This window comes from Eptatretus burgeri, chromosome 7 (genome assembly GCF_056783735.1).
Source record: "Eptatretus burgeri isolate ZD-2024b chromosome 7, Ebu_testis_v1, whole genome shotgun sequence".
Lineage (NCBI taxonomy): Eukaryota > Metazoa > Chordata > Myxini > Myxiniformes > Myxinidae > Eptatretus > Eptatretus burgeri.
The window spans coordinates 101,628,632-101,644,721 of record NC_140967.1 but is presented as its reverse complement, the minus strand read 5'-3'; the positions used below and the strand labels follow the sequence as shown (position 1 = coordinate 101,644,721).

At 43.7% G+C, this 16,090-nt stretch overlaps 2 protein-coding genes across 14 annotated transcripts in view; one reads left to right on the top strand and one right to left on the bottom strand.

Moving 5' to 3' along the window:
* BEAN1 (brain expressed associated with NEDD4 1) overlaps positions 1–12,100 on the top strand; it is a 65,870-nt gene extending 53,770 nt beyond the window's left edge. For all 6 annotated transcript variants that reach the window (XM_085889935.1, XM_085889936.1, XM_085889939.1 and 3 more), the window contains 3 exons: positions 1,980–2,246; positions 4,026–4,182; positions 10,726–12,100. In XM_085889935.1, coding sequence (XP_085746061.1) covers positions 1,980–2,246; positions 4,026–4,182; positions 10,726–11,050 — 749 coding nt within the window. In that variant the 3' untranslated portion in view covers positions 11,051–12,100. The remainder of the gene's footprint in view (positions 1–1,979; positions 2,247–4,025; positions 4,183–10,725) is intronic.
* LOC147023922 (protein phosphatase Mn(2+)-dependent 1K-like) overlaps positions 10,373–16,090 on the bottom strand; it is a 43,514-nt gene continuing 37,796 nt past the window's right edge. For 5 of the 8 annotated variants that reach the window (XM_085889929.1, XM_085889932.1, XM_085889930.1 and 2 more), the window contains one exon: positions 14,649–16,017. In XM_085889929.1, coding sequence (XP_085746055.1) covers positions 15,886–16,017 — 132 coding nt within the window. In that variant the 3' untranslated portion in view covers positions 14,649–15,885. Of the gene's footprint in view, positions 13,237–14,648; positions 16,018–16,090 lie in introns of those variants that run through there. The other 3 variants (XR_015060425.1, XR_015060426.1, XR_015060423.1) reach the window with 2 other exon arrangements.

The window sequence follows — 16,090 nt, the reverse complement described above, 5'->3', positions numbered from 1 at the left end:
CCAAGCCCGAGTTAACATCAGGGGCAGTACATTATGGGAGACCAGTCCTGAAGAGAGATGGCTACTTGCAGTCCCTACCAATCTGACTGAGTGAACTTCCAGACTCGTCAGCATTGAGGCAGCTCTCTGAGAATAGGCAGAGATGTTGCGACTTTCACAAGCACATGATCAGATGAACCAATTGGAGCAGGGAAGTTGGTCATTACCAATTCCAGAAGGGAGGATTTGTCATTGTAAGAAATGTGGGATAAATAATAGTAAAGATACTCCGATCTTCAACAATTCTTTCCGCAAAACCTCCGAGTTCCTTGATTTTAAACAACAGGAGTGTGCACGATCGCAGGTAGTTTTCATCAACATTCTTTCGGAATGTAAAATTTGATAAATGGGCAGTGAAGTTGGAAGGATAAGGTACATGGGTAATGGAGGAGAGGGAAATGGTAAATGGGTGTGAAAGTGCAAAGTAATTGGAAAAAAACTGATTTAATATTGTCTTGTCCATGCCGATTAATACCGTCGCTGGACGAATGGACAGAAACTGGCTTTAAGGCACTGCGATCAATATTACTCTACTTACCGTTCCCCAAAGTCACCCGAATCAACAGCAAACACACTTTCTTACCCTTTTAAAGGATTTATTTTTATATTGAAAAAGCACAAGATAGAGGGTGCACAAGACACTATAATAAGTGGAACAAACCAAGCGAGTCAAAAGACACAAAGAGGAGAATTGGAAGAGGTAAACTTGTATACGATGGTGATAAATAAAACCTCAAATCCAAACCCACAAGGTGCCACAGATCACATTTATACCACATGACAATAATGCAGGTGAGACTTCCCTTTTCTCTGATGCACAGGGTGGACGCAGTTCAACTCAACGCAGCCTGTTTTAGAGACCATGTGCATGACGAGAGCTCGTCACAATGGTGCCCAGATGGAGTAAAATGGAGATGAGCAGGGCTAGTGATGAGTAGGCCTTCAATCAGGCCACATGGTCCCCTTTGTCCTTTTTAGAGCGAGGCCTCCTGGTCTGCCCTCCATCTTGTTCCTCCAAACCCTCCAAAAACACAGGGTGATCCCAGCTTGGGTCGGTTCCACATGAGGCTTCTCCTCCAAGCAAGGTCTCGGTGCTCCTTTCCTCACGAGCCTCTCTGTTCTCTCCTGGTTGACTCAGACCTCTCTTACACCCGGGCATCTCCTGTTCCTCTCCTCGTGGACTCCCCAGTGGACGCTTTTGCCTCCTGGGTGGAGTCTCACTCTTATGGCCTATATAAAAGGCAGCCCCTATCAAAAATAAATGTACATCCTTTCTTCTGTGTTCTACAGCCCACTGTGCCACCTTTTTTTGCACACTGATCATAATTGGCCTTTTTGCACACGTAACGTGTGCCTCTGCGATGGGAAAACCACACCTTAGCTGCTATCCCCGCCCACAAACATGTTTTGCATCTACATAATTAATTTGTCCACCTTGTCTATAAAATACATACGCTGCCTCCTCAGCGTCACGTGTGACAAACGACTTACTCTAGCAGAACCCTGTTACATGGCAATCTAACTTACATCAAATACATGGACCATACTACACTTTCCACAGTCTAGCTATGGAGCCCCCCTTCTTCAATGTAACAATATATCGGTTGGAGTGTAAGCCTGGTGTTGACTTAGCGGTTCGGGTGGCTGGCGTGGGATCTTAGGGTCCTAAGTTTGAGCCGCTGTCAGCCATTGAATTGACACCAGGTGGGGTCGACGCAGACTGTCATCCTTCCGAGGTTGGCAAAATGAGTACCAGCTCACTGGTAATCGGTGCATTGAATCAGCGGTACGGCCATGCCCTCAGCCAATGATGCTACTCGTGGCCTTGTGCTGCATATGAAGTAGGAGGAGGTTAGGGTTCGATTGATGGCAATTTATGAGATAACATTTCAATGCATACCTGTGACTTCCATTCACTGCAATGTTCCTCATCCTTGTAGATGCCACAAATGTGAGTGGGGAGATAAAACCAGCCAATGAAGCTGGGAGCAGTTTTGATTCCTTCGACAATGGAGCTTTTGAAATCGGAGGCAGCATCTCCACAAGCGGGAGGCCCAGAGAGACGAGCCTCCTGATGTCACCGCTCGTTGTCGCTGGAATAGTCATCGGCCTTGTCCTGGTCCTATCTTGCGTTACCATCATAGCTGGAAGCCTGAAAAAAGATAGTCGCATGCGTGGTTCCCAGCTTGGCATGATACCTGCACAAGGTGAGTTTTCTTGCTTTGCTTCCATCCTTGATCTGCACAATGTTCTCAATGTCAGTTCCTTACTCTTAAATTTCAAAATCATGCGCACGTGTGTGTTATGTGAAATGACGGATGAAGGACGAGAAAGTTACTCTGAATGTGAATGGAAAGATGAGAAAGTTACTTCTGCTCTTTTTACACTATCATTTGCCCAAGGTCATCTCCCATCTGCTTGGAAATCAGCCAACATCACTGCATTGCATTAAAAAGGTGCAAAAACTGATCCCCTCATCTGCAGACCTACCAACTTCCAATCAACAGCAAAGCCTTGGAGTCCATCATCGCAGTTGATATGAAATTCTTCCATTTTCTCCGGCAATCTCATTTCAGATCATCAATTTGGATTCAGACCAGGTCACCCCACCTTGGACATGCTGATTCTACTCGCCCAACAATGGATGTAGGTCTTCAATATCAGACATGAGATCAGGTCAGTCTCTCTGGACGTATCTCATGCTTTTGATAATCTGGCATCCTGCCTTACTCTCCAAACTCTCTGCCTACAACATCCAAGACTTAACTCCACACATGGCTTACTGACTTCCTCTCCTCTCATCGCCAACATGTGGCTCTCACCTGAATCCTTTCATCTCCTTCTCCCTGTTAAGGCTGTTGTGCTCTCAGGCCGTCTTCTGAGCCGAGTCCTATTCCTGATCTTCATCGACGATCTCTCTGACTCGACATGAAAAATACTCTTCATCTATTTGCTGATGACTCCACCCTTTGTCATGACACCCCCTCGTCCTTAAGATAGGTAGGCAGCAGCCTCTTCAACTCCTTCAGACCTTGATAAAATCACAAGCTAGTTAAACACTTGGAATATGTGCTCCAATCCTGACAAATGTCACTCTCTCTCTCTTTCCGAAAGAACCGGACAGAAGACCCTCCCATCTCCTTTGTTAACAATCCTCGAGAAGAGGTTGTCACTCTTCCAGAGGAGAACTCTTGGCTCTCACGATCAGCCATGACCTTTTTGGGCAAACCACATTTCTAATTTGGCCTCCAAAGCCAGTCACTCTGTCATGCAAAGTCTTTCCTTGGCCCACCTGAACTCTAATCCACCTACAAGGCCTTCATCCACAGCTTGATGAAATACTGCTCTCCCATCTGGGCTGTCACCCCCTGCCACACCTTGATGCCATGGAAACCAAGTCATTTAAGATCATGAGAAGCTCTGTTATGAAGCTTAATCGATGGGTCTGTCACTTTCCCATCGCAGACAGGTCGGTGGTCTTGCATCCTCTGCTCTTTGATTCCTTCTTCTTGCATCCTCGCCACGGACGGTGGATGGAGGTTCTGTGTTCACCCGTTTGCCTGTGTGCAGGATATCTCAAAAAGTTGTTGATGGATATGGATGAAACTTTGTGGACACGTTGCGTGCGTGACAAGGACGAACTGTTTTGATTTTGGTGATGATCTGGTTCCCAAATTCCCAATTTTTTTTTTCATTTTTCATGTGATTCGTTACCATTGATAGATCGAGGCAAACAACGATATATATAGCATGCTATTTCAAAATGTTGTGGATGAGTTGGTTAGGTGACAAGAACAAGCCAATTGGATTTTGGTTCGGGTCCGGATGCAGATCTGGCCTCTAAGCGGGATACGAAACGTAAACTGTGCAGCCTGGCGGGGGTATACGCTCTACCGAGTGCCGTTCTAGTTTTGTCGTTATCAGTTCATAGGCTGACATGATTCCATTGGAAAGTGACTCCATTTTGTATTCCACCTTCACCCCAGGAAGAGACAGCCTATCATTGAGTGGTTCCCTCGGGGAGTTGAGCCTGTCTCGGACAGAGTGTTTGGCAGGCCTCGAGCCCGAATTGTGCACTCACTCCATATCACTGTCCCTTTGTATGTCGCACGTGCCTCTCAACTTCATGGATGCACCACCCAGGTAGACTGCCATTTAGAATCTCCAATGGGTTGGTTTCGGGGGTGAATCGGTGAAGACTTTGAGTTGGAGGGGAGGTGGGGGTAGTGTTTCCCAAACCATTGATATTTATAACCTTTTCTTGGGACAGACAGTCATTGTCGGCTGTAGTTCTGCCTCCAAGATGTCATCCTCATTTTTGTATATACAAGGTCAAGGCTCATGGAAGAGCTGGGACACTGAACAGATCAGCAAATACCGACAGCAGGGTTGAAGGACAAAATAAGGGGAGACTTGGGAAAATGAGGTGTGGGGGTGGCTGCATGGGGTTGACAAGGTAGATACAGAAGGAAACTTTCAACCTTCTGGAATAAGCTAAAGAGAGTCTTTTGTTTTTTTTCAGCAAGCATTGCTTTGTAACCACTGAAAACATTTTTCAAATTCTCTCTTGAACTCGTAGTTCACTTGTTGTTCATAATAATGAGTGTGTGTGTGTTTGTGTGTGTGTTTGTGTTTGTGTGTGTGTTTGTGTGTGTTTGTGTTTGTGTGTGTGTGTCTCGTTGCTTTACTCATTTGAATCCTCCCGTTATATTAATTGTTCTTTTAATTCGATCTTTAATTTAATATATTTTGCCATGCTAACTCCAGGGATGTCCCCCCTGCGGAGAACCTGGACACGATCGCCATGTCCACTGCTCGCACCACGGGAGCCTTCGTGGGGATCCCGCAGCCGAACTTGTCCCGCTGCTTAATTATTTTCTTTGCACTCAATGAAGTTACACTTTGGGCACATTCCTCGATCTTTTCTTCACTCGATATAATTGGCCGAACAGTCGAAAAAGTTAAGTTCAACGCTTTGACAATTTCACATTTTCTTGTGTAAATATGGAGAGAGAGAGAGAGACTGAGAGAGAGAGAGAGACTGAGAGAGAGAGAGAGAGACTGAGAGAGAGAGAGAGAGAGACTGAGAGAGAGAGAGAGAGAGAGAGAGAGAGAGAGAGAGAGAGAGAGAGAGAGAGAGAGAGAGAGAGAGAGAGAGAGAGAGAGAGAGAGAGAGAGAGAGAGAGAGAGAGAGAGAGACTGAGAGAGAGAGACTGAGAGAGAGACTGAGAGAGACTGAGAGAGAGACTGAGAGAGAGAGAGAGAGACTGAGAGAGAGAGAGAGAGTGAGAGAGAGAGAGAGACTGAGAGAGAGAGAGAGACTGAGAGAGAGAGAGAGACTGAGAGAGAGAGAGAGACTGAGAGAGAGAGAGAGACTGAGAGAGAGAGAGAGACTGAGAGACTGAGAGAGAGAGACTGACTTGCTTAAAGTAAATATGCTTAGTTGTAAGAATCAATAATTTCTTGAAATATTCAGATTTCACTCCAGATTTTGAAACTTATTTAAGTGCATGAGCTACGATCCTCAAATCCGAAAACAGATTTCGATTATACACTTTAATTAGTCTGTGAGAGTCCATGTAGAACATTGCGTCATGTGGGGTCATCATAAAATCGCCTCAAGCTCCTAATTTGAAAACTGTAGCACCTACCGAAGCGATGTATACGGCGATTTGTAGGTATGAAGATCAGGCATTTGATGATAAGGGTGAGGAAAGTGGAAAAAGAAAATTGTGAGTGCTTTATCGTGCAGAAGCTGTTGCGGCCTGTTCCAATTCAAGGCATTTCTGAGCAGGCCGCAAGGGGAGGGGGCAACTTAAGACCCCTGCAAGATGATACTGGGCTGACCAGGATGGTGCACTGCCATTAATTATCTTCTAAAGGTGGTGTTTAAATTTACCCAAACACTGTTTAAATTCATGCACTCTTTTGGAGTTCCCTTAAGTATGCATGCAAGGTTTTGGCCACGAGGTGTCATGGTTTTGGTGATATGGAGGAGACACACTGACTGATTGACACACACACATATACACACACATATACACACACACACACACACACACACACACACACACACACATACACACATACACACATACACACATACACACATACACACATACACACATACACACATACACACATACACACATACACACATACACATACACATACACATACACACACATACACATACACATATACACATACACATACACATACACATACACATACACATACACATATACACATACACATACACATACACATACACATACACATACACATACACATACACATACACATACACACATACACACATACACACATACACACATACACACATACACACATACACACATACACACATACACACATACACACATACACACACACACACTTATGAGAACAGATTGAGCTTCAGGCCATTACCTTTTTTATTTTTTTATTTTAACCAATTGAAATCTTCAATAAACCTTTATTGTGAGAATTTGCACAAATTAGTAAAATGTACAAATATATACATATACATTAAAAAAAAATTTTTCTCGTTGTTTTGGTCAAGTATATTTCGAGTGCTGTACAAAGCGGACGCACACTGACTTTGCATTTTGGAATCCTTGCTCGTTATCTCCACCACTGAAGGTGGACGGAGGTTATGTTTTCAACCCTGTCTGTCTGTGAGCAGGATATCTCAAAAAGTTATTGGTGGATCCGGACAAAATTTGGTGGACACTGGACAGGTTGGGTGTGCGACAACGACAAACTGATTCGATTTTGGTGAACATCCGGATCTGGATCCGACTACAAGAATTTTTTAAGTGATTCTTCACCAGGACAGGGCCAAAAATGATATATATATATATATATATATATATGTATATATATGTATATATATATATATATATATGTATATATATATGTATATATATATATGCCTGGTGTTGGCGCAGTGGTGAGGGCAGTGGCTTGGGATCCAAAAGGTCCTGAGTTAAAGCCCCGTTGGGCCACTGAATTAATACACCAGGGGGTTGACTCGGCCTGCCATCCTTCCGAGGTCGACGAAATGAGTACCAGTATACTGGGCCGGTGTACACCCCGGTTAAAATAGGTGTACCATATCCCTGTGTCATAAGAGGCGACCAGGGTTGCATCAGGAAGGGCATCCGGCGTAAAACGTGCCAAATCACTATGCGGATCATACGGATGATCCGCTGTGGCGACCCCTAACGGAAGCAGCCGAAAGAAGAAGAATATATATATATATATATATATATATATATATATATATATATATATATATATATATATATATATATATATATATATATATATATATATATATATATATATATATATATAGCACGATTGCTCAAAAAGTTGTGGACGTATTCGGATGAAACTTGGTGCGTGAGTTACGTCGGTGACAAGGACAACCTGATTACATTTTGGTTAAGGTCTGGATGTAGATCCGGCGTACCAATGGGATACCAAATGTGAACTGTTCAGCCTTGTGGAGGTATGCGCTCTACCGAGTGCCGTTACAGTTAACGAATGTAATCAGTGTGTTTTATGGATGATCCACATGCTGCTGTCTTGGAAAAGCCATGGTGAGTTTGCACAGAAGGCCTTGTGTCACCTCTAAACACCTAACAGTGCATTAGTTGTGCGTGCTAAACGATAATCACATGAGGCAATTACATTACGTGGAAACTCACAATCAGGTGTCCTTCACATCCCTTGTGCCAAAAAGGCACTTGGAATGAACAGTCAGTCCTTCAACAATTACATTATCAATTCTACATATACACATTTGTTTTTGCTAATGGAGAGTACAGTATGTGTATGTATATGTGTGTGTGTATATATATATATATATATATATATATATATATATATATATATATATATATATATATATATATATATATATATATATATATATATATATATATATTGTTACGGCTGTGGAAATTCACAGAGCTCCATAAAGGATATCCCCAAGATCAGTTATATCGCTAAGTGTGTCTTCAGTTAGATTTCCCCACCGTTGTCTAAAGGGATTTATTTATGTGGACAGGGCTGTGATCTTTGAGTTAGCCGTTATTCTTTGCTATCGTTATTTGAGACCAACCACACCACCAACCACCTTTTTTACAAGCACCCAACCACACTACCCTCACGACCACCACACAACGCCAACCATGCCACCATTACAACAACCACACCACCAATCATCTTCTCCACACCCACGCTACAACCCTCTCCGCATCAGAAACCGTCTGTGCCATGGAGAAAGAAGAAGGAGCTCCAACACCACGCATGGGATTTTCCCTCCTGCTTTCCCGCGCTTTGGGACGGGGGAAGGGCAGATTGAACCAGGGGTCAAAGGTGATGTAGGGTGGGGGGCTGTTTTTGGGCGAAAAATGGCGCCCCACCCCCTTGGGGCCAGGGCAGCAGACTCTTCTTCCCCCACGGGTCAGGAGGGGAGGGGCGGGAGCGTTGGGAATAAAAGGGCGCGCTAGACGCAGCGTAGACGGCAGAGCTGCGTGGAGAGAACCGAGTCGAGAAGCGAAGGGAGTTGGTTGTTGGTCGGTCGGTGGAGGTCTCGGTCTGGGTGAAGCAGTCGGTCGGTGGAGGTCTCTGTCTGGGTGGAGCAGTCGGTCGGTGGAGGTCTCTGTCTGGGTGGAGCAGTCGGTCGGTGGAGGTGCTTGAGAGGGTCCATCGAGGGTCGCCCAAGCAAGTCACCACAAGGGTGGAGGCAACCTGCGGCGACCTCTGGGAGTCCCTTCGGTCAACCAGGCTCCTTGGACATAAAGGCCTACGGGTCCAGTCTGACTCCCTTGCCTTTGATGGGGTCTTTCTTTGCTTTTAGTTGTGTGAATGTTGTGGTACCATGTCCCGCAAGTAGAACTGTGCAAGTGCTTGTAAATAATAATCAGAGGCGGTTGTAGTGCTTTTACCTTGCTCGTGTCTTGTCCCCTTCCCTCATTCATTCCATCCCTGTTGACATGTGCATTATAAATAAATGTCCTTGTGTGAATGTTAATCCGTTCGTCGCGTCCTTTTTCCCCAATTGAACTGCTATCTTGCTCTCGGAATAATAGCGGGCTTTTTAATAGCCAATAAAATAATTGGGTCCAGCGAGATCTCACGATAATACACCGCTCGGTTATCCCAGAACGGAACGAACCGCTTAAGCGGTTCGTGTCCAAGCAGACCTCACTGAGGTACGGTCTCTCGGTCGTCTGCCTGCGCGAGTACTTAGGTCTATCGATAATTCGGTGATTGACCCTGTCGCGCGCGGGTAGAGTGTTGATTAGGCCGTGGTGTGCGTGTGGAGCACACCCGTGACTGCTTTCTGGCGTTGTTCCGGAAGGTCGCAACTGATTTGTCCGTCCGGTGGGCGAGACTGCCGCCATTGGCTAAAGCGGCTGTTTCGTACGCTGGGTGAGCGGCAGATTCGTAACAATATGTATATACATATATACGTATGTGTATTTTTATATGTATATATATATATATATATATATATATATATATAATTTTTCATGTTAGCCAATCATGGTTAATGTACAATGAAGATCGAGACCACAGCGACAGGTCTTCCGTGGGGTCATGACATAATAGACATTTTTGACAGGTACACCACTCTCTTGACACTCTTTGACAGGTCTATCAGATAGTTAATAAATATAGATAGTAACACATTTAATGTTTTGATGCAGTTGCACAAATGTATTAAAGCTCAAATATTGTAAAAATGTACATCATTTAAATTTGAACACTACACTCATCCCCACACAGGTTTCGTACAACACAAAGAGGGGGACTATTATCCTATCATTACTGTACATTGTATTCACAGATGACATTTTTGTAATCGTTGATTTGCATTCCAAAGATTTATCGCTCACTGTGGTCGGTTTGTGAGCGCGGGCACGACGCCCATCCTGATGGCTCCGAGCGCGGTCACTTTGGTATCAGCAGGTGAAGCGTTCCCCCAAGTCGCGTCAGCTGCTATTTTACAGTATAATCCTAATGGGAAGGGGTACGACATGTGACCTTAATTTTAGAAACATTTTAATTAATTTATTTTTGCTGCGATGTTATACGAGGCCGATTCTAATTTCACGTGGACTTTTGTTTATAAAAAGCAGGGTAATGTTTGATGTATGTGGATTATTCATTCACGAGGGGATTTGTCTTTTTGGTGTTGGTAATTGATCGCCATGACCACTTGCTTCCTGGTCAACTAGTATGTCAGGCATGCTTAAATTTATAGACTATTTCCGCAGAGCATGGTGGTGATTGCTCATCAAGGATATCTGTATTAAAGATTGACCACCTTGGGGGGGGGAGGGGCAAGAAGTTTATGGTGAGTGAAGCTATCAAGATGCCCTTCACTGGCTGTGTACATGCATGTCCTAACTCCACAACGAGGGCATACGGATACTTCCATTCTGGTGGACCAAGTGTGTGTCCAAAGCTGGAGAATGCATTCGAAAGTAATGGAAGCTCACCTTCAAACCCAAATGTGTGGATGTTTCATTTTGTCAGACATTGAAGCATCGTCGTGAGGATAAACAAGTCCAGGTGAAATTTGAAGTGTTGATACACGATGTGTTTATTTGGATATGACGTTCCTCAAATTGCTTTTGTCCCTGCACTTGGCCCCCTCCGTAGATATGAGGATTGCTTGGCGCCAGGCGCGTTGTTTCACCCAAGCCCGATGGATGAACCTCCGCCGTACTCGATCACCGACCCGTGCCAGCCTACACAGCCGTCCGAGTGCCACAGGCCCAACAACCCCTCGTCACCTCCATCTCTGGCGTTGTGCACAGAAACTCTAATGGGTCTCTCCACCTCACCTGCGAATGGGAACCAAACCCATCCGAATTGGCGAGGTGGATCCCCAGCAGCAGAGGAACGAGTTCATTCAGAAACACCGGTCGTCGTTAAAGGAAGTCCCGACAGTGAAGGTGGAGACGTCTTGGGCAGAATTCATTAGGACATGTGGATCGTCGTCTTCTCTTCGGCCCTTTACTTTTTGCTCGTCCATGCCATCAATACCTGTGTTCTTCTCTGCCTTTGTAGAGACTCTGCTCAAGGGTGTTACAAATTAACGTTCCTTTCCTTTTCGGAGGTCTTTTCTTTTTATGCAAACAGCTCTAATGAGTCCACAGCCTGAAGGAAGTGACAGCTGGCCACTGTTTGGTGGAATCTCATGAGGTCGTTATAGGCATGCCATTGGGAACGGATTGATGTAGTTACTTTTTGAGGAGAATCAGGAAGCAGGTCTGAATCACATTAGTGCTGAAGAGACACCATCTGGCATATCTCACTCGTCTTTCCCACTTCGTCCCACGTATGCATGCTTCTTCTACCCAATGCAAATGCCAGCAGGGTTGCAATCCCTTAGTTGCCATTCATCTGATTCGATAGAGCCTCTTTCGACATCCACCAGGACCTGCAGAACTTGCTTCCTTGTCGACATTGATCCATCAATCAATGTACAGCCGATCGCAGGCATATTCATCGGATTTATCTTAAAACAATTATATTTTATTACCGTAATGCTTACGCCTATGTTTTGCACATGGGTAATATAAGTGGTCAACTTTGCAGGCAAAATTCTCACCAAAGGGTTTAACTAAGCTCACCTTTGACCCTGACGTGCGATTTTAGGATGTCAGCTGGTGCTGCTTCTTTCCTGCATTATGAGCGGTTGCACTATTATGACATATTGTCAAGTACAGAAGCACGAGGCAGGATTAAGTAAATTTATTTGCAGAACAAAATGACGTGAGGGTGAAGAGGTGAGTCACTTTTACACCCCCCTCCCCCCACGAGTCCGTGCCTCCCCCTCCTCACCACCACTCCTTCCAAAGCAATAAACTATCCAAAATAGAAATTAATTGGAACAATGTGGTAAGATGTGGAATGTGAGTGGTTTATCAATATACATTTGTATACTTACTCAAAATTCCAAATGCAGATATATTCTTGTTCTTAGAATGCAGATCAAGCTGATGAATCATTAAAATTTCCATTAAACACGCACATGCCTTCCTGAAGCTGAAGAGGGATAGAAAGCCCTGTTTTCCTATGTTATCAGTACGTTCTATACAGGACATCAGGGGGAATTATTGTAAGATCGATTTTATAAAAAAAAATATATTTCATTAATAATTATTAAAAATCAAAAAAAATTCATTGCAGGGCTTGATGTAGGAACTGTGGTGGGGAAATGGTAAACGGAGGCCAATTTGAGATAATCCCACCTGGAGGCCAAAACACAAGAGACTGGGACCCCCCTAAATGTACACCTGGCAGGTAAACCATTCAAAAAGAAAACAAAGCATCACCTGGACAGCTTAAGTGGAGTAAGCTCTGAATTTTTTTTGCTGCTTTTCATGTTCGATTCAGCATCACCACGGTCGGTACAGGTGCGCAAACAAACATATTGCAGTGATTACCTCCACCACCGAAGGTGGATGGAAACTGTTTTCACCTTTGTCCGTTTGTCTGTGAGCAGGCTATCTCAAAAAGTGACGGATGCATTCAGCCGAAACTTGGTGGACAGATTGGGTATGAAACAAGGACGAATCGATTCGATTTTGGTCGATTTTTTTTTAATTAACCAGCGCACGTGAAGCGAAAAACCGGGGTTAAGAAATTGGTTCATGTCTGCCCGTCCATCTGTCTTTTCAGTTTATCGTCGAGGAACAACTTATTTAATTTGAATGTTATATTCTGAACATGAATTGCCGTTTTACCATACTTTGGCTCTGAATCTGTGCTGGTCGCACATGTGTGGAGACCCCATACGTGCAGCGACCTCACATGACATATTTTCATTCTGTCCACCCGGCGGTCAAACGAAATTGAAAATCATTCCAAACTTGAAACTTCCTGTGTTTAAGGATGTTATCAAGAACACAAACAACAAGTATGAAAAACGAATGTAACGTGCTGGATAAGGTGATGTCATGGACACTTGGTAAAACACCGGGAAATCCTGGAATTAATTTATTTATATGCCTTTATAAACCTCTTTAAACCTTTATTTAAATTGTATTGAACTTGCAGAGGACCCACCCTTTGGGTGATCTCGTTTCAAGCGGACAACACGTTCTTCTGATGATGTTGACACACCGCCCAAATAAAGGGAACTGACGACTGTCTCAATCGCTCCTGACAAAAAGAAAAACAACAACCCGGATTACATGCATGAAGCAAAACATATCTACTACTGCTTGTAATTCAAAACACCTCACTGCACTTGAAAACGTGTGGACATGAAATGACAGACACTTGTAATACCCTCTCGCACCTGGAGGTGGCGCTACATGATACACATTTGCATCGAAAACTTTTGCTTCCCATCCTCCTCCCCCCCACCACCCCCCCCCCCCCCACCGCCCAAGACCACCAGCAAAGATAAAAACACCCTGAAACATTAATTAGAGTAATGCTGATCCGATGTCACAAGTCTGGATGTAATCTGCCCAGAACTGTAGGAGTGGTATACAACAAACAAAACAAACACACACTGGTCTGTGAATTATAGTGAAGATACTTGAACACTGAAGAACACAAATCACCTTGAGAAGACTGCACTTCCAAGAACCATGCTATGTATCTCATGAGGGTGTGGCATGTGAGAGGGTGCAGTAGAGGGGTGAAGAAGAGACCGTCTATATGGCTATGTATGATGCCAATTGATGCTGCGTGTTCAATACGGTGATCAATAAAGCCTCCATCTCCTAAACTGTGACTCAACATCGTCTTCTTTCAGTGTGAAAAGGTGATGAAAAAGACAAATGTATGGATTTTTTTTTCAATGATCTTTATAATTATTATTTTATTAAAATTGACCAGCCTGGTGTTGGCTTAGTGGTTAGGTTGGTGGCTTGGGATCCCTGTGGTCCTGAGTTCAAGCCCTGTTGGGCTGCTGAATTAATACACCAAGAGGTTGGCTCAGCCTATTGTCCTTCTGAGGTTGGAAAAATGAGCACCAGTGTATTGGTAAGGAGGACACTGCATAAGTGACATGTCCCTGTGTTTTAGGATGTTTCCTGTTCCTTCCCCCGAACCGGATTTTTCGATTTCACAGCACTCATGGAGCATTATCAATTTGGTAATACATTTTTCTAATACAAAAGGATAGAGCATCTGTCCAACTGACCTTGAAGAGCATCCAAAAAAAGGCAAAAGCACAGCAGCTGTGCAGGCAGAGATGCCTTGTTTGAAGATATCTCCACCAGCTTTTACTATGATCACTCCCTCAAAGGGGCTGATCAGTCTTTAACAGCAGTGTTAATTGGTTTATTGGGAAATGCCTTTAAATAAACAAATCAGTGCTATTCTTCATTCCTCAGGCTCATATAAGAGCTGTCACACAGAGCAGACATGGGTTGTTTACATGGAAGAAGTCACATTTCAGAACACAGTGATGCCAGCCCATGAGGTTTATCCATGCTCTCTCATTTATCATGGATCCACCTCTTGTTAACCCAAGAAGACAACCACCTCATGAACACTTCAGCTCCAAAAAGTTTGGCAAAGTTCACCCCAAAACTAAGGGAGTAATTCAGGGATGGACAGACACTCCAGCTTTTTTTTATATGAAGGATATATATACACATGACAGGTTTCAATTTATTAATAAATGTGCTTAATTAAATCCCTTAATAAAAGGGATCAATTTATTATTTGATGAAAATGTTTAATATTCACCACATGGACAAGCAAAGCAGGTAAAGAATATGATGTAATTTGGTGCACTCAAACTTGCCCATACATATTTCCATTTATCAACATATTTTCATTTATCTCACAAATATGATCTTAGCACAAACAAAGCAGAAATTCATAAATGGCTGGAACTCTTACATCTAAATCAAAAAGCTGAGTCAATGACATCTGTGCACCACCTACCACTTTCACACTCTTACTGTGAAGGCTCACAGAGGAGTTTGTACAAGTTCATGCACAACAAAGGGTGGTGAAGACATTAGTTTACCATTATACGGGATTTAAACATGGGATTACAGCATCACAAGCTGTGCACACAAATGAGAACACCTAATAGGAAGAGCACAATGATGAAAACCATTTCTCAGTTGGAATATCAAGTTTGATTTAAACAAACACTAAATGATCATTGGTGGGTTGGTTTAAATACTTGGCATGTGCAATGGACTTCTCTTTTCAAATGTTGGAAATGAAGCAAGAGTTTTTCACAGGGAACTGTAATTACTTCCAATTGGCAGGGCAATCTGGCTGAAAACACATTATGTACAGAATAACATCATACAATCTTCTTCTTCTTCTTCTTCTTCTTCTTTCGGCTGCTCCCGTTGGGGGTCGCCACAGCGGATCATCCGTATGATCCGCATAGTGATTTGGCACATGTTTTATGCCAGATGCCCTTCCTGACAACCCTGGTCCTCTTACAACACAGGGATATGGTACACCTATTTTAACCGGGGTATACACCGGCCCAGTATACTGGTACTCATTTTGCCGACCTCGGAAGGATGACAGGCTGAGTCAACCCCCTGGTGTATTAATTCAGTGGCCCAACGGGGCTTGAACTCAGGACCTTTTGGATCCCAAGCCACTGCCCTAACCACTGCACCAACACCAGTATAACACATCATACAATATGCCATCAAAATGAGTGCAGACCTCATAATATTTATTGAAATATTTGCATTTGACTGGGACATTAACACAATCATCAAACCTTACTCAAATACATACATTGCAGCAGAGGGGGGAAGAAATTGAAGTTTGCAAGTGCAAATTTAACATTTTTCCTCCACTAGTCTTCACAGGTTAGGCCCAACGCCCGCTCGATGAAAGTGTGCGACCCAGAGGGTAACCAGGACCACCTCCAGCATAGGCCCCCCAAGCTCCAAATGGAATAACCATCGCAGTTGAGTTATCGTCCGTGCCATACTGGAGAGCCTTGCAGGAAGAAAAGAAAGGAGATTATAACAAATGCCCACACATCCCATCAAAAGCAAAGTTAAAAGATGGC